This window comes from Buteo buteo, chromosome 2, assembly GCF_964188355.1.
Source record: "Buteo buteo chromosome 2, bButBut1.hap1.1, whole genome shotgun sequence".
Taxonomy (NCBI): Eukaryota; Metazoa; Chordata; class Aves; order Accipitriformes; family Accipitridae; genus Buteo; species Buteo buteo.
In genome coordinates, this window is record NC_134172.1 from 30,714,246 (window position 1) to 30,732,754 (window position 18,509).

Consider the following 18,509-nt stretch of genomic DNA (forward strand, 5'->3'; position numbering starts at 1 on the left):
TTTACCAAATTCCAGCTAAGATGATGTGAATACTTTCCAAGTATGCTCCTGGGGTATAAGAGAGAACAAGGAGGGGTGGGAGCGGCCGGTTCACTGATGGAGGGACGCTCTGCGGTCTGGGCTGGAGAGGCACCTTTGGTCTGACCCAGGAAGGCTTTCCATGCGCAGCACTGCAAATGATACTCCGTGAGGCTACAAGCACTTTAGCACTTCAATGGAAATGTGCTAATTTCTGCCCACAGTTGTTCAGCCTTGAGAAGCTGGCTTCATGTTTCAGAAAGGGCACTGGATTTTTTGCCTTTTTTTTTTTTCTTTTGTAAGTCTAAAGGGGGACAAATATTTCTACTTTGCTACTGTTAAAAGTCTTTGTTAGTAACTTTGGCTTCCAATTCATTACTGCAGTCATGTTTTCAGAGCCTGGTGTGAGAGATAAACCCTTTGCAAATGAAGACAGCATCCATTTTCTTTCTACCTCAGGCCACACAGAATTGATTGGGGTAATAAAATGACAGTACCATGTAATATACTGACGGCTCTTTAATTTGAAAACTAGTTCCAGGCTGATTCAAAACTTGTTTAAAGCTAATTTATTACTTGTGTAATTTTCAACTGGACTAAGGTAAAGGATGATACATGAGAACGGATGCAGAGTTAACATAATGTATTCAAACTTGTCAGGTTGAAATCATCTGTAAAGGGCGTGTGGGTATGTGGGCTGATTTGTTTGGGCTGATTTGTTTCAATTCTTTTTTAGCTTTCTTTTGTTTTAAAGTAGCAATGGCAGAAGAAATAGCAGATGCTTGGCTGGTATAAATACCACTATAAGACACTATTTTTCCATCATCTTGTTTCAAATGAAACTTTTTATGCTTTCTAGCAAATTATTTTATGCATACTTTTTTTTATATACATCAGTTCTCCATTTCCTTCAAAATCAGACGCTGTGTAGAGTTTCTATTTCGTATGACTCACCATCTGTGCTGACAGTAACATGGATTCTATGATTCTGTGATTGGTAAATAATTAGAGTATTTTCTCACCATGATGTTCACTGTGAACATTCCCTATCAAGATGCGTGTCTGTATATACGTATTTGTATCATATTTACAATTATGTACAGTACCTATCTTTGTATGTGTACTGATCTTGTATTTAATGGTCTGGGTTTTAACAAACAAAAAGTAAAAATAGTCAAGTCCTCAAATTAAGCCACAACATCAGCGTAGCATGAAATGTAAATATTTTCCTCTGAAATCTATCACTTTTATGTAGCTCACAAATGAAATCCACATCTGTTCTGTATGCACTATTGATTTTTCAGCGTACTGTATCAATGATACTTATGTGCAGAAAAGGACAAAACTAAAAGCACATTGTTTGCTTCTATTACAGTAGATGCAAATAGCAAGTATGCCAAATGGGATGAAGGAGAGAAAAGAAAATGTTTTGAGGGAGGTGCTACAGTTGGATACACCTTTTGATTTCTCACTTCCTGCCAGTCGTTGTCACCTTTGATCTCTGCTGACCTGAATTAAAAAAAAAAGAAAATGCTGAAGGTCCAAGACTCAGAATTTAACCAGCCAGCTACACTTTTGTGTCTGCTGCCAAGAACGTTCTAACTGGTGTCCAAGACTAGCAAGCAAGTTCTGTCCCAGGACTAGAATATCCAATTTGTTATGTGTTTGTGTCAACATTTAATTCAAATACTACTTTTTTTTGCACAACTGTGATTGATTCAAGCCAATGTTGTTATGGTGCCTTAAACCGTGTGAACATTTAGGTCATATGAAAAGAGGCGTAGTTCAAAGCAGGGCTGTCTTTCTTGCATAAACATAGTAGAATGTCTACACAATTCATGTTTCCTCTTCAAGGTTTTGTAAGTCCAAGAAGAATCATGTTTTGAGGAGCTTTGATCAAAATCAGCATTTTGCAGGAAAAATGTGATTCCTGAGCATTCTGAATGTATTTGTTTATGATGCACTTATATTTTGATAAAGAATTTCTCTATTTTCAGGAAACTGGAAGTACCACTTAATAGTGGGTTTTCCCCATAATTTATTAATAAATGTAATTAAATATTGTGATCCATTAGAAAGCCATGTCTTGATCTGTCCAACTTGAAAATGCAGATATCTGAGCTTTTATAAGTAGGTTGGAAAATATAATAATATTTTAATGAAATGAGAAGGGCTTAAGCACTGGAAAAGATGTGTACGAAATTACTTATTGTGAAGGTTACATGTCTATGTACAGTCGTGTCCATCACTGCTACAGTTGGGGCTCACAGATCAATGAGAAGTGCCATTGACATGGTTTTCATCATACAAGGCCTTGAAAAAAGCAAGAAGTGACTTTTTGCAAAGTCACTCCAGTATGATAAAATTAAAAATTAGGAAGGACAAGAAACTAATTTTAATTCTTTTTGAAATACAACTTTCCTTTTAACACTTCTCAGTAAAAATGTTGTTTCAAGTCAGAGATACAGATTTTTTGCTTTTCTTTACAGAAGGAAACAATGTTAATACTTTTTCAGGTTGTTTTATTTGCTGAGTACAAGTCAAGGTAACAGGATTTGTTACCAGAACTGTTGCTCACTTTGCCATGTACTCAGAACAGACTGAGAAAAAGCTTTATGAAAGTTCTCACTTGCACCTCACAGCATTTTTATCGTTGTACCTTACATGAAAGGATCTTATTCCACATACTGAATATGTTTATTTCTGAAAGCTGTACTTCACATGTTGTGAAACTCATTCAGAGTAACATAGATTACCTTTCTTACATATGTCCAGGCTCTATACAGTTTTCCTAAGAAGTGACAGCAGTGTGAAAAGATATTGTCGTGGTTTAACCCCAGCCAGCAACTAAGCACCACGCAGCCACACACTCACTTCCCCCCACCCAGTGGGATGGGGGAGAAAATCGGGGAAAAAGAAGTAAAACTCGTGGGTTGAGATAAGAACGGTTTAATAGAACAGTAAAGAAGAAACTAATAATTGTAATAATAACAATAATAAAATTACATTAACAATAATAAAAGGTTTAGAATATACAAGTGGTGCACAGTGCAATTGCTCACCACCCACTGACTGACGCCCAGTCAGTCCCCGAGCAGTGATTCCCCCCCACGAGGCCAGCTCCCCCCAGTGTATATATTAGATTTGACATCACATGGTATGGAATATCCTTTCGGCCAGTTGGGGTCAGCTGCCCTGGCTGTGTCCCCTCCCAACTTCTTGTGCCCCTCCAGCCTTCTTGCTGGCTGGGCATGAAAAGCTGAAAAATCCTTGACTTAGTCTAAACACTACTTGGCAACAACTGAAAACATCAGTGTTATCAACATTCTTCTCATACTGAACTCAAAACATAGCACCATACCAGCTACTAGGAAGACAATTAACTCTATCCCAGCTGAAACCAGGACAGATACAATAAAACCAGTGTAATTGGAAAGGGAGATGCATTTTTTCAGCTTGTTTTCTGAATAATAAAGTAAATTTGTTTTCCGTCCATCTCCTTAAAAATGGAAGTATTATATTAGCTAGCTCATTCTTAAGAAAACTATAGAGAAGGATGGCCAAGCTGCTTGGAAAGAAGATATTCAAGACTTGATGGGGGAAAAGAATCTGTCACGTACTGGTCCTGTTGAGGCAAGAGGAATGGAACAGGAATGTATGTTTACCACATTGCAGTTGCTCCAACCGTTTTTGAAAACCATCATTTATTACTTTCAAAGATCATAAGCAACAAAAAAATGTTGCTACCATTATCCGGCCACAGGTAATAGCAACATAATACAAGTTTGTTCAGACACAAAAGACAGGCAGAATTCAAGGAGAGAAATCACTGAACCAAAGAAGTCAGACATATACATCATTTTCTTCCAGCAGATGTGGTTGTTACTTTTGGTTTTGTAAGTAGCACAAAAGATCTTCTGGAAACACTGAGCTGATAAATTGCATGGAGATGATTTAACATTCCAGTTCTCAAGGAGAAACCAAAACAGTACTGTTCAGTACTCAGAGTCAGTTCATGGCCAGTTGGGTCAACAAGAAGAGATAGTCTCATCGTCATAGTTTACTAGGAACCAAACTGAGGAGACCTTTGAGAGAGAGGACGTTTGCCTATGCAAGTCCAGATCTGCTAGGGAACGAGCGAGCTGTCAGGATGAACATGATGCAAAGTTTATTTTTATGACATAGAGCATGGGGCTTTTGTACAGTCGGTAGAGGAAAATCAGACTTTTATTATCAGAATGCTAGAGATGTTTCTGCTTGTAGTTCACTGTGTTTAGCCGTGGTGTTGATACTCTTTTGAGGAGCTGAGAAAGCTGAGAAATAGTGTTTTATTATTCCTGTCATGGAATTATTTGGGATGGTAGCTCTACCAAGGTATCTCGTTTTTCCTTTTATTCCACAGATCCAGTGCTTGCACATATAAAACAGTACAGTGCAATGGTATTTGGACTTCATTGTTAACATTTTAATTGGTAGTAGTATTTAGTCATTGCTGAAAGCTGATTTTTCCTAAAATGTCTTCCTCATACTGAACCTTAAACTTAAGGTGATAACCCACAGAATGGGCCAGAATATCCTTTTTCTAAGTCACGGAGAGGTGGTGCAATGAGAAAGGCATAAAAAGCTTTATTTGAAATATTTAAGGTCAGAAACTATTTTAAAGGGATTCCCTTGAAAAGGCACATGAAATAGAGATACTAGAGTATTCCCCCTCCAGGCCCAAAGAGATTTTTCCAACTTTCTAGCCTCCAGCAACCCTCTCCATGTATTAATTCTTTTACAATATCTGGTCTTACTTGTCATTGTCCATGTGATTCAGTGACAGGTGTTTGACCACAGTGTTCACTTTTTACCTTCCAACAGTCCAAACATACATTGGGCTAAGCTGCAAATGCTGAATGTTATCATTGCAAAATTTTAATTTACTTTTTAGAGGTTGTTATGTTGAAAAACTTAATAATGAGCTTTGCAGCTTGCAGTTTCTAAAAGTATAATCTTGATTTCCTTGCAGTTAACGACTGTAGAGAGAAAGTGATATATCAAAAGCACATATTCTGCTTGCTAAGCGATGACATCTGAAGTATCTTCTGTAATGAGCATTACAATAAGCACAGTAGAGATAGTACTGATTAATGGACTTTTTTTTCTCTGTAGTAAAATATCTTAATCTACGCAGTTATCAAAACCACTGTGTAAAGCAGTGAAGGTATTAAAGTGGTTTTTGTTTTGACTGATCTAGTCACGTTGCATTGCAAAGTCAAGGTAATTTGGAAAGTAGAATGTAAGCTAATTAAGAATTTTTATTTTGTTTATTTTACTGTGCTGTTAAACTTGCTAATAGACAGCCAACTCTACTAACTTTTCTAACTTTACCAGGTTGTGTGCTATATTGATTTGCAGTGATTGATAAAATACATTTGGGAGGGGTTGTTCTAGCATGGTCCCAGCTGTTTTGCAGAAACCTCCATCTTAAATAAGGGGATGAAATGTTATATTCCCTTCCTTGCAGTTCAGGAGCAGGGGTAGATATGGGCAAAACAAGCATGCTTATTCAGAACTTTGGAATTCTGAATGCTATATAGCTATTTAGTAAGTCTTAACAATGATCTTGTGAAGAAGATACTACCATTTTAAGAGAAAATGTAAGACAGATGTTTTTGCCTCTGGGGTAAAAGAAGTTGCCCAGGGTAAAAAGAATAGAGTTTTAGACCTCAAGTATTTTTCATTTCTCTGTGCTTAGAGCACAGTTCCTCTGAAAAGTCTCATTTTCTTGGCGTGCCACGTCAACACGCTGCTGAGGGGTCTATTTGTCTCTGTTGCCCTCAGGACTCCGAGCCGTCAAATGAGGTGGTCTCAGAGGCCCCAGGTAATGTGGTACCCTCTACCTCAAGAAGTAGCTCTGAAGAGCTGGTATCGGTGGCACAGAAACATCCAGAAGAGGTAGGACATTCTGTGTCTATTCTTTTCCACGATTAACTTGGGGGATACACGTTTGCCTCTGGTTTTCATGCCTAGTGCTGTTTTACTCATAGCAGAGACTTTTTAAAGCTAACGCTCAATCTTATCCTCCCATACCAACGACATGCAAGACCAAGGTAAATCTCAGGACCGTGATTAACGGTACCTGTAAGCCAAGTATATTCCATCTGCTATATTTTTAATACTGTTTCTTATTATCAGTGATTGGGAAAATATTTTTGCTTGTTCCTGTCTTTCACTCCATGACAATAACAGGATCCTTATTAGATTCTGGCAAATTAAACTTTATGACACTAAAGAGTCAGAAATAATATCTGTACCTAGGTATATAGGTAGATGTAAAGCTTTTGCTATCCTTCTCTAAATTTAAATACAGCTAACTGATGGGTTGTGCAAAGGAAAGACCTCACTAGTACGTGTCTCTTTTTGTGCCCTTGTTTTCCAAAAAATGATACAAGATGCTAATGATGTAGCATGATCATAAGTCCATCCTCACTGTTGTTATAAGAAAAGGTGCTGGCTTGTAAGGTAGTTTCATAAAATAGCCAACGACTTGGGGTTTTTTCTGTCCCTGCAATGTATACTTGTCACAGTACACCATAGCTGGATGAGAGGTTGTCTGCAGAATTCAAACTCACAACTTCATTTTATGGTGGCAATTATCCTTTCAGAGAACCATTATTACCCTTAAATTAACCCTTGCTGTGAGAAGGAAGTCCTTCATGTGGAGTAGCCTTAACATTATTAATCTTGGCTTCCTCAAACAGTTTAGTTATTATTATAAAGATATTCCAAGTACCCGATAATATAAAGACTAGTCTTTCCTGCTTTTTTCTCAGATTTCATCTGACTATAATCTTCCCAGTCGAGTATGAAATATTAGCCATAGGAAATACAGTGGCATTTATTAGTTCTTTAGTGCAGCCTTTAGTTAATTATCAAATACCTTCTTGAATTTCTCCTTTCCTAATAGTCTTGTCACTTTGTCTGGAGAAGAGGGAAGTCCACAGTACAGGGCCAGGAGAATTCTTAAGAGTGTCTTCTGGATTAAGACCAAATAGGTACTTCACTTATTTTGGAGCATGACCACATATTGTAAGATAGAAAGTCAGGTTATCACATCTAAGCAGTCCTGAGGATAGAGTAATATAAGCTTTTAGTAATATTTTTGTTTATATTCTTGAGTAGCAAAGGGACTTCTAGTCTATGGAGGGCCATGGGTTCTGCCTCTTAAGTCTCAACTTTGTCAGCTTAGCTCACTCCACTGGAGGAATTAAAATTGAGAGCACAGATGATCTTTAAAAATAAATACAGAGGAAAAGTGCTGCAGGAAGAGGAATGAAATATGGTTAGTTAGTAAAAGGCAACCGAGAGGAAGATAAGTATAGAGTTTTTGGCTCTGTGAAATAAAAACCAGCTAAACTGGGGGGGAGAGGAAACTTCAGAGAATTGAAAGATGAAAATATTCCTTTTGAACTTTACTAAATATCTCAGTAATAGTTTATGTTGAAGCTGTTTTACTGAATGTGGGGTCATAAAGTATTATCTGTGTTTTGTAAGGGAATGAGACGTTCTCCAATCATATTTACTACAGTTTATATAAAAAAAGAGAGAGGTGAGTCAGAAAGAGTTTTGTGGTTCAATTTGCAGGGAACCTTGAGAGGGGAGCACCAGTATGCTGAATTTCCAAATTCAGAACCCACCATGAAACAACCCATCTAAGTTACACATGGGTAAGTCAGCATGGTAAACAAACATTTGTGAATTACACCCTAAAAAACAGGTCAAAAAAAGCGTTTGCAGAGCTTTACTTCAACTAATGCCTTTTTTATTTCTCATTTCATTTGAAGTCTCCTGGTACATCACTCCCTTATATTCTTTCAACATCTGCTTAATGAGTTAATATTTGGAATTAACTACAGCTGCGAACTGGTGCATTATTTGTATAATAATTTGTCTCTGAATTCAACCATTGGTATCGGTGCAAAGGCAGTTGTTGAGGAGAAGCTCAAATGCAGCCATGAAAAAGAGAAATAGGAGAAAAGTTTAAAGAAGGCAAAATCTGTAACAGACTGAAGATTTCAGGAAGGTGGAGGAGAATTGAGGAGGATGTGGAAAGTGATGTTCAAAAAAAGTCTCAAACTTGCAAGTGTGAGGAGAAACAACTTCTAGTAGGAGAAAGTAAGGAAAATCCCATGAGTTGCCAGATTAATTTGTACAAAGCATAGTTTTTTCCTGCCTACAATTTGTTTTCCTCTTAGGCCAGTCTGAATCTAACACCTAGTTACTTGTGTCATCAGTTTTAACTTTGTGGGATGTCATTTGATCACTCAGATGAAGCTTTGTTTTGCCTGTCCAGTTGTTCCTCCTAGTAGAAAGGATGGTTCAATTTTGAGTTCTACTCAACAGGAGGGCAGGATGGCATCTGCTCCTCTTACTGCCTCCCTTCTTCCCAGCCTTTTTTCATGCTCTAAAATCAGATTTAACTCTGTGTAGCATAGGGACAGTGTCCAGCTATGTGGCATATGACAAAAGCCACTGCAGAAATAATTAGCATGTTGGGTGTTGAAATTTAGATACCTGTGAAATTTTTGTACCTGTGAGGCATTCAGGAAAGTGTGTGTGTTCATCAGTGTATTTCAGATGCAGAAACACTTTGGGTTGTAAAATAACCAAACTGTGTTTAAAGTTAGAAAGATACCTTATTCTGTGTTTTCAAAAGCTGTGCAAACCTCAATAACCTTTAAGTTGTATAGATTTGAATGCTTGAATGATTTTAATTAGTATCCATACTAAATTGAGTTACCTGTGTGATTGATGAGTTAATATTATATATATTTATTGTCTTTTTTTAAGAATTGGAACTGAACAGTGGATTTGAAAGAAAAATTCAATGCATGTGAAAGGGGACAGGACAGATCTGTGCCATCCTAATTTCAGTGTCATTTCTTTAGACCTTCTTTGCAGTTTCTTAGGAAACTGTAGGATAACACTGCTTTTCATAGGATGTTATGCTGAATCATAGAGTTTTGACAGTTTCCCTCTAATAGTAATGCTTAAACCAGGAATTTTGTTCCCACGACCCTTTCAAAATTCAGAACTGCACTATTGTTGGTATGCCCTGAGTCAATACGCTACATTTTATCTCTGATATCACACATTCTTTACCATGAACTGATGAAAAGTAAATTCTTTGGACATGTTGATTACTTAAGATTCAGAACTTTTAAAATGTTTTAAATGTACGTATATACTTGTTTGAATAACACTGTAGTCATTCGATAAAATTGAAAGGCTGATGAGTTAGATTTCATGACCTTTACTCTTTTCTGTGGTCACTTTCATTGTGCATCTGGCAGTTGCAGTATATTTAGTAAATATATTTATGTAGATTTTTAGATGAATATACAGTGACATTGAAGAAAGTGAAGGTTTGTTGTTAAAGTAGTTTTGGTTTCCCTTTTTCATGTAGCAGATAAAGAGCCAGACAGGTGGGCTGTACCTTGATACCATTTCTCATAAGCAGCACTTTAATCCACAGGGAGTGATGGTGGCAGTGGTTGGTTATCTGAGTAAGAAGAGACTAGTTTTGACAGTTCCCTTAAACGTGAGTCTCATAAGAGGCATATCCTCTTCTTTAATTAGGAGTAAAATAGAAATACATGAGTTCTGTGTATTAATTTCCTTTGCCGATCCTGTGGCAAATCAATTAATCATGTTGTAATAGCGCAAGCCTAGAGGCTAACAGAGCTGTTCTGTCTGAATGGCTGTGTTGCCAGAGCAGCACAGATACAGATGAAATGCTGTGCCATTCTCTCTCTGGGATAAAACAATGAATTAAACAACCAACCAACCCCCTACTTTCCTCTGCAAAAAAGCATGTATATATGTTCTGGAGCATTTTAGGGTAAAATATGAATCACGTGATGGTAGCATATGAACATGAGTAGCTTATATATCTGTGGTGCTTTCTGAGTGCTGTATTAAAACTAAAAAGCTGTGCAAAGCATTGTGATTCTCAACTAAAGAAAGATTAAGATAGTGGCCATTAATCTGTTTCTGAACTACTAGACATTCACTGCTTGCAGTTTATCTGGATAGAGCACAGACTTTTTTCCATTAGTAATGCACAGCTGAGGTATAGTGTTTTCTTTTATAGGAAAATATGTGTCCCACACTTAAGTCATCTGCCATTAGTCATAAGTATGGTACAAGCAGCTTAAAAGGATTATAGAATTCAGTGTTAAAATCATTGCTTTATTCTTGGAAAATCTGGGGGAGCCATCTGCATTATTTCATATACAAGCAAAGGGAACATTTCTTAATTTTTATGAACATAATTGGCAGCTCATACTATCTTTTGTTTCTTGACCTTCCTTGATCTCTGGATAAAACCTATCGCAACAAGTCCCATTGCCTCTTCAAGTTAGTAGGAAAAGAGATTTTTTTTTAAAACCCGAAGCTATAAACTTCATCAGCAGAGCATCCAATCCATTCTTACGCTATTTTATTACAGAGGTGTTTGCTTTTTAAACAAAGGATGATGTTACATGTTCTGAAAAAATTGAATAAGAAGTAATTCCATGGCAAAGCTTGTAATAATGCTCATGTGATATTTTCTCCATCTGCTATTATTAGAAGACTGCTAAATAGCTGGATTTCCATCACCGACATCATTCATTTGAGAATATAACTCAATCATCATGTAGAATAAGCATTGGCAAGAAACTGAAAGATTATTTGCACTCTTAGAGAACACAAGAAAATGTTGGAGAAAATATACATTTGTATATCTATCTACATGTATAAACGCACAGCTTTTATGCTTGTGCTTGTGTAAAGGCTGTGTGTTCTTTTCTAAACTTCATAGGCATAACAATATTTTTCCTCTGTTCTGTGTAGCTGCTAGCTTGAACTCATTTAACAGAAGAATTGTGTCAGACTGTTGTTGCTATAAATATGTTATTCGTCCTGACACACTGTTAAGTGAAAAAAAAATACAGTTACCCACATAGAGTGGGTTGGACTGCATATTTACTCTTGAACACTGCATTTTTTTTATAACTTCTGAAGAACTTTCCTGCTCAGAAAAGTCATTGGAAATTTCCATGCTGTACGGACCTAGCAGACTGTTTTCTGATGAAAAATCATAAGTGATAATTACTAGTTATTCTATATCATAGATAAATAAACCCCCTTAGTATCAGAGGTGGTAGGACTGTGACTTTGGAACAGAGGTTGGTTTGTACTCTGAACCTGCTGCTACACTGAGATCGGGATGTTAATTTTGTGCAACACCACAAACACTACATGGCATACTTTAACAAAGAGAGGTCATCTGTGTCATCCATCGCCTAACAGACATAGGATTGATCCCTCTGCTGTATTTGTTAGTACTTTATTCTGATTTTAAATCTTCTGAGCAATGATGGTTTTCACATTTTCGGAGCCTTTTCCTTTACACTCCTGTTCAAAGCACCTGACAGAATATTTACTGCACCCCTCCTCTTTGTTTTCTTTGAGTGGTAACGAAGAGTTTCAACAGATTACAGATCTGGAACTGCTATGCATTTAGAATATTTTCTGGACCTAAGTCAGGTTCACTGTAGAGAAGACTGAAATTTGGTTACTTGGCTGAAATTTGGTGATTTGGCCCATAATCCAACTCCTTGTGTCAGACTGTGGGTTCCAACCATCAGACTCATTTATTAAACTGGAGTAGCTGAGTTACCTATTCAAATCATCTGGCACTCAGGAGATATGTTTGATTTACTTTTTATGCTTCCACAAGTAATTGTGATTACTGTAGTTCCCATTAATATTTTGTAACAACGTGCTAAACCATATGCCTAAAAAGCCTTAGAGTCTGTGTTAAAAGTGAATGAATAATTAACAGAGAAGAGAACATAATACCTATGACTACTGAAGTGATTCCTCTGTAAAATAAACTGGGAAATACAGTAAACATGGAAATGCTCTGGAGTTAGGAATCTGTATTTTCCGTCTAATCTCTTCACATGACTGTTTTATGTAATCTTCTTAATAACAAAACATAAAGGTTGTAAAATTGCTGGAAAATGCTGTCATGCAGTTCTGCTTTTGAAGTCAAAATTTATTTATGTATATTTAAGCTGTAAATGGCCTTATGGAATGAGGGCTCCTGTTAGAAGAACATTATTAATTTAAAAAATTAATTAGGTCTGTTTAAAATTTCCACAAATCCAAGACATTTTTCTTTATTTAACCTTTTCACAGTCTCTGCCCTTCTTTAAAGTACATTCAGTCCTGTATCATCTGTTACTCAGGAAGGTATTTAATACATGACTTGGCATCATTTGCATTATACAAGAAGATTAACTTTACAAGCTCTGCTATTAATCTGAGTAGCTCTACATATTGACCTATGAAAGAACATAATCAAGTTAGCTTAATTAAGTTAATTAATTGTTACACTCTGATGAACTTACTATTGAGAGGAAATTAAAGGCAAATAGAAAATGGCATTCATTGGTTTGAAATCATATTTTAAAGGATTTTACAAAGATACATTATATTTAGATGACAAAAATATCTATTGTGTAATAACCAAAGCAGAGGCAATTAAAAATGTCAAAAGCTAAGAATCCCTGCAGTATTCTCTCTTATTGCCAGACATTCAGCCATATTTCTAAAAGTAATAAAAAAACATGCTAGAAATTCAGAAAATAACTGTTGTGGGTGTTTTTTTCCCAATACCCAAATAATTTCATTCAGAAATTGACACCACTGGCTACACATGGACTACAGAGAAAAGCAGACTATAAAAGTTAGCTAAGTGTTATAATCTGATATCACACTCTCCTTTGGGGGAGAGAAAAGGGGAAAGGATTGAAAGACAGCACCGGGCAGCAAGCAGTAGCCCATGAAAAGCACATACTCGCACATCAGTGTAGGAATGTCTTTCTCATGCAGTGATGGAGGGGAAAGGAGAGACGCTTCTGGAATTTCCTCCATCAGCTGCATTTCTTTTGTCAGGAGTGCCTGCAAGTTCACTGCAGGAAAACATTCAGGGTTACAGCACAGATCCTGTGCAGGGACGGACCCTCTGCGTGACTCCAACATCTGGGGCACGGTCATCAATCTTCATATGCACTGATGTGTACCCCGGAGATCATCAATTCCAAGTAGCCATAATTAATAAAAAGAGAAAAATGGTGAAACATGCACAAATGTGCCACAGTAAATGCTGCCAAATGAGCAGTTTAGTAGTCTGTGAGATTCATTAATTTTACCATGGCTTTAGTTTGAAATTAATTTGTCTGAACAATTATTAGCTCTTTACTATGGTTTTTTTTTTCCCTAGATATAGAGATTTTCTGGATAGCATCCTCAGTGATTTTAGGATTTCATGCTATTGTTCTGTTGTAAAAATGAGTATTTTAACTCAAGTGAGAACAGTATTTTCCCTGAGGTATTATTCTTTGGCATTTCCAGATCACATGGAAGGGTCATTGATCTGTGGATACATTCTCTGGAAAAATAGCAGCATTGAAAATGAGAAGCCAGTGGCATTTAGAATCACTTGTGTACAAATTTGTATTCATATTCTGAATACAGATAAGTTGGAATTTTGTTCCTTCAAAGCGAAAAAACAATATCTTTCCTTGAATAATAGGTTCTTTTTTCCTTGAAAAAAAAATCTGAAACATTCTTTAAAATGGATAGACTCAGAAGAAACAATTAAATTACAGCTACTGTATATTTAAAAAGACATATTGTTTTTCTTTAACACCTTGCCCACAAAAAAAATCAGTTTTAACTTTTGTAAATTCAATTTGAAATTAACATTTTGTTATATTTGGTCACTTTAAGGTGTTAGAGAGCGTTAAACAACTGGATATATTCTAAGAAGAAAGAACAGGTTTGATTTTAGCTTAAACGACATGCTTTAGATCATAACCTTTTTTTTTTTTTTTTTTTTTTTTTTTGCTAGAGGAAAGTGGAATTAAAAATTAGAATTCAGCAAGATTTGGGTAGGAAAATAGCAGCAAGTTTTACAAGTTGAAGGCTGTTTCCCGCCTGCTGTATTTTTTGATAGCTGTACTTGTGTCAGTGGACTTCAGCCTACCTGTCTGCACTATCTGGTCAGCTATGACTGGATTGTTTTGAGGTATTCATCTTTTGCTGTGTGGCACGTATGATACACAATGGAAATTCTTTCCTGGAGGAAAGTAAACGTAACTCCTTTCTTCAATATGTTATGTACACACTCTTAGTGTTCTTTTTTCTTTCTTTTCTGAGGGATTTGTTATCTTCTCTCTTATCTGTAAAACTTGAATGAAAAATTAAGCAAATACATTCTCTGGTCATTGTATGCAGTGTAAATATTAGACTTCACATTGCACTACGTGAACAAAGCAATGACCCTTTTTCTAGGTGATATATAAAGTCAGAAATTTTCTGTTTTATTTTAATATGACAGGTTGAAAATATCATCAGAACCCTTTTAAGTTATTATGGTTTAGATTTCAGATAATGAAACTTGAGCAGAGTTGAAAATTTCAATGTCATCTTTAAGGTACTGAAGATAAGCAGAGGTCGGTCAGTAGTCATTAATAACGTAGGTTATATAGATTTTTCCTTACCCAGTTGTTTCAGGGTTATCTCTGAACTGCAGTGCTATCCCAATAGTGTCGCAATCCTGCTTCATCAAAGTATTGTTTCTGTAAATTTCTTTCATGGTTAAGCAGAATATTTAGATGTTGAAGTGTTCGCAATACCTAAATGTTTTAGCACAGTAGGATCAGTGTTATTTATTAGAATAGCTCTTTTTGCTATTAATTTGTATTTTTGTGATAGTCATATATAGATTAATTTACCCTAATTAACAGTAAATGAAAACTAAATTTATGTTAATGCCAAGTATGTATTTTCTGAAATCTATGAAGTAGATTAACACACACCATTCTCTTTCATAGCCCTCATTGACCTGCTAAATCCTTCTTTCTTAAGTGAACAGTTCTCCTGTAATTAATTTTTTATTTTTTCAAAGTGGCTGCTCAGCTATCTTAGTCTTCCAAACCCTCTAGATTACCTGGAATATTCAGAACTACGTATTCTATGCTATAGTTATGGGCTTTGTTTTATTTAGAAACTGTGAAAATGTTACTGAAAATACAATTTAATTTGGAGAGACTTAGACTGTGATGAAGAGTGGTATCTTTGGGAAGTTGTTTCTCTATTATCTGGTCCTGATGTGTTTTACTCCGGTAAGATTCTTGTTTAAATTGATTGAAGTCAGCACAGGAAATCAGCACACACCTTCTGTCAATAAAGATACTTTTATGTCCTCTCATAAGGACTACACTGGTATTATTTTGTATTCTTGATATACACAAAAGAGGTGCAGATAAGCCTACTGCACAATTTAGCTGGCTAAACTTATTGGTGTAAACCTCCACAGATTGTGCCAGTGTTCACTGAAAAAGATGCTTGCGGAGGGCTTTTCAGGGCACCCAGAGTAGGGTTTAACCTAGGGGAATGTGTTTCACCGCTGGCTAAGACAGGGGTTTGGAGATGCTCTGCAATTCAGTGGCCAGTAGAGCAAGTCCTCAGCCAGTTTACAGCAGCCCAAGCCCACACTGCTGCTGAAAGAGCGGTCTGTTCCCACAGCCGCCTGCTGCTCTTGTTGGACCAGATGAGCGAGCTGGGTCGGTGGGCTGATCGGACAGACCATGGGGTGACATCCACGGGGGCGGAGGGGATGCATAGCTGTGGACCATGACCTCCCTCTTCAGTGGCAGCCTGAAGTTAAATGGTCCAGAACTGACAGTTGAGACTGCATTTTGATTTTGGTGCTCTAGAGAAATTAAATTAAAATAACCCTCAAAATACCCGTTAGCGCTTCTGGCTTTAGTGTACTGGCCAGTTCTTCTGTGTTTATCCATTCAAAAGGAGCACTTTTTCCTCATTTTACAGCTCTCCTCTCAGTTTAGCCCAGTAGAGTAGGCTTGGCATATTTGGGTTGTTCGGGAGATTGCCTAAAATTAAGAGCTACTGCTTAATGTTGTAACTAATGAAAATCCTGCTCTTCTTTCTGCAAATTAGGATCAATTACTACTTGTAAGATTTTCAGACAGGTGATTAGTTACACAAAATTTAGACTGATTTGGAATCAAGAACCTCAGGCATTGGAATGTACAGAAAGTGGTATATGTGTGCTTGTATCCTTGTGACTTTTTTTGTGATCTTTATCAGAAGAAATCTTTTCAGAATATTAGTGCACAGAGGCATATCCACACCTTCCTTGTTGGAAACCTGTCACTGTTGGTTTGGATTCAACAGGGTATAGGGAACCATGTTTAAATCTAGGACTCTAATCTGAGCATCCTATCTCCAAAAATAGAGTAAGTTTAAGTAGTAGGTTCTAATTTTGAATAGTTTTACAACCGAAATTCCAAAACGAGTAGTCGGTGTAGAAACTTGCCTTAAATCTGTGCAAGTGAATGACAATAGAAGTGTTCCCTGTATCCTTGGTTAGTTGTTGTGGTTCTTTAATGTGTTAAATATTAGTGGTAACTTCAGTTTTATTCATCAGTAGCCAGGTTTTGTTCTCTATGATTCATAGATTAGAAGGCCAGAAGACGTTATTATCAGATAGTCTAATTTATTATGTAGTATATGCCATAGTATTTATCTTCTAAATTTCATGTCGATAAAAGCATACTTTTGCAAAAAAGGTATCCATCTTCATGAAAAACATTTCAAATTATATGGAGTGAACCCAAGCCCCTGAATAATAATTTGCTTCATGTGCTAATGACCTCCGGCGTTAAATATTAGTTTGATTTCTAGTCTGGATTTGTCTTAGTTCAGCTTCTGTCTTTGTCAGCTAGATCAGGGGCTCATTTGTTTTGCATTTTCTTTTCCCTGTATAAGCCTTTGTGGCCTGTGAACTACTAGTCTTCCACTTTAACATATGTTCTCCGAACTTTTGATTGTTCTTGACCCCATTTTTCTCCAAATTTTCAACAGACCTTTTGCATGTAGGCATTCACTATAGGTAAACTCAGTTAATCCAATATTGGTCACACAGGATGGGTATTACGAAGATAAATATTCATAGTTTAGGAGGATAAAGGCATACGTTTAGAAAATAGCTTCTTAGAGAACTGTAGAAAAGTCAAGAATAAGGGCATATTTGGTCTAATGTAGCTCTGAGTCTGGGAGGTATAATACTGAAAATGGAAGACAAGACATGAAAAAGTAGGAAGCATGAAGAAAGAGAACATAAAGGAGCAGAAATTTTTTTTGCATTTTAGATGCTTATTTTTATTGTCATTTTCTGACAGTCTTTTTTTATATAGTTAGCTCTGGTAAAAAGATCTTAGTAAGTCAGCATTTAAAAATGGAGTCACCCATAGAATATAATTTGTGTATGTGTGTGCATGCTGTGCACAATTTTAGATGTTTGTTTCTGCAAAATGTTGCTTGTTTTAACAGCCTCTTTATAGTTTCAAGGGTGGTATTTGAAATGGGGATAGAGGCAAAAATGGTGCGGTGTCATTCAGAGCTTGTAGATAATCCAAAAGTCACAACTTTTCATATTTTACCCTGATAAGCAGCAGAGTAAAAATAACCCAGTTTTGAAGTCATGTTGTCTGCAGAGTCACCAAGTTATGCAAAAAGGGGAAGCACATTAAAAACTTACAAAAAAACCCAAACCCAACCCCTGTTCCTGTAAGAAAGATTGAGTAGAGGAAACTTCCTTCTTCACCACAAGTGTGACCCTGTGCAAGATCTCTCCATCTTCACCATGGAGGGAAATATATTTGATCCCTCCATCCCTACCTCAAGATCTCATGTAGACACACTGAACACTTAGAGAAAATTTGAAAATAAACTTATATATGCATTATTTTATCTGAGATCAACAGGTGGAAAAATTTATAGTGTTCTTTAAAATAATCTTACTGTTCCTGAAGTCTACATTTTCTCAATTTCTCCAATGATACTAAGTATTTCAGGTGAAATTTCTTTATCTCAAAGGTTGTTGTATTTAGTAATAACATTTCATTTGGGAAACTGTTAGGGATAAATTTGATGTGTTCTTTCCCTCCTCTTGCAGTCTTCCCTGGGCATCTGCCTGTGGCCATTGAAGGCGACAAGTAACTGGGCTGGGTAAACATTTGTTGTTACCCAATGCAGCTCCTTATTTCTTTATGCCAAAAGGTAATCTGCTAGTGGCCAGGTGGAGTGATGAAGCCAACAAATAGTGTCAAAAACTAAAACTTTTCAGAGGCAGTATTGCATACGTGGTGTGGTTACAGTTGGGGTTTTTTTCCTGCTAAGTTAGCATCTATGAATTCTGTTTTATAGTTCACTGTTTAATACAAATGGAGCACAATGAGAAGATGGCTTAGCCAGTTTTTCCAGAGTATTATAACTTTACAACTTCCCAATTTTTATTTACTGAATTAATGCTAGTTTATTTTCATTTAAATCAATATGCATTTTAATTTGAATTTAGTAAG

At 36.5% G+C, this 18,509-nt stretch overlaps 1 protein-coding gene across 1 annotated transcript in view; it reads left to right on the forward strand.

Moving 5' to 3' along the window:
• The window catches only part of PHF14 (PHD finger protein 14), a 168,201-nt gene that overhangs the window by 127,385 nt on the left and 22,307 nt on the right, over positions 1–18,509 (forward strand). Inside the window, 1 exon segment of the mRNA XM_075049939.1 lies at positions 5,845–5,958. Coding sequence (XP_074906040.1) covers positions 5,845–5,958 — 114 coding nt within the window.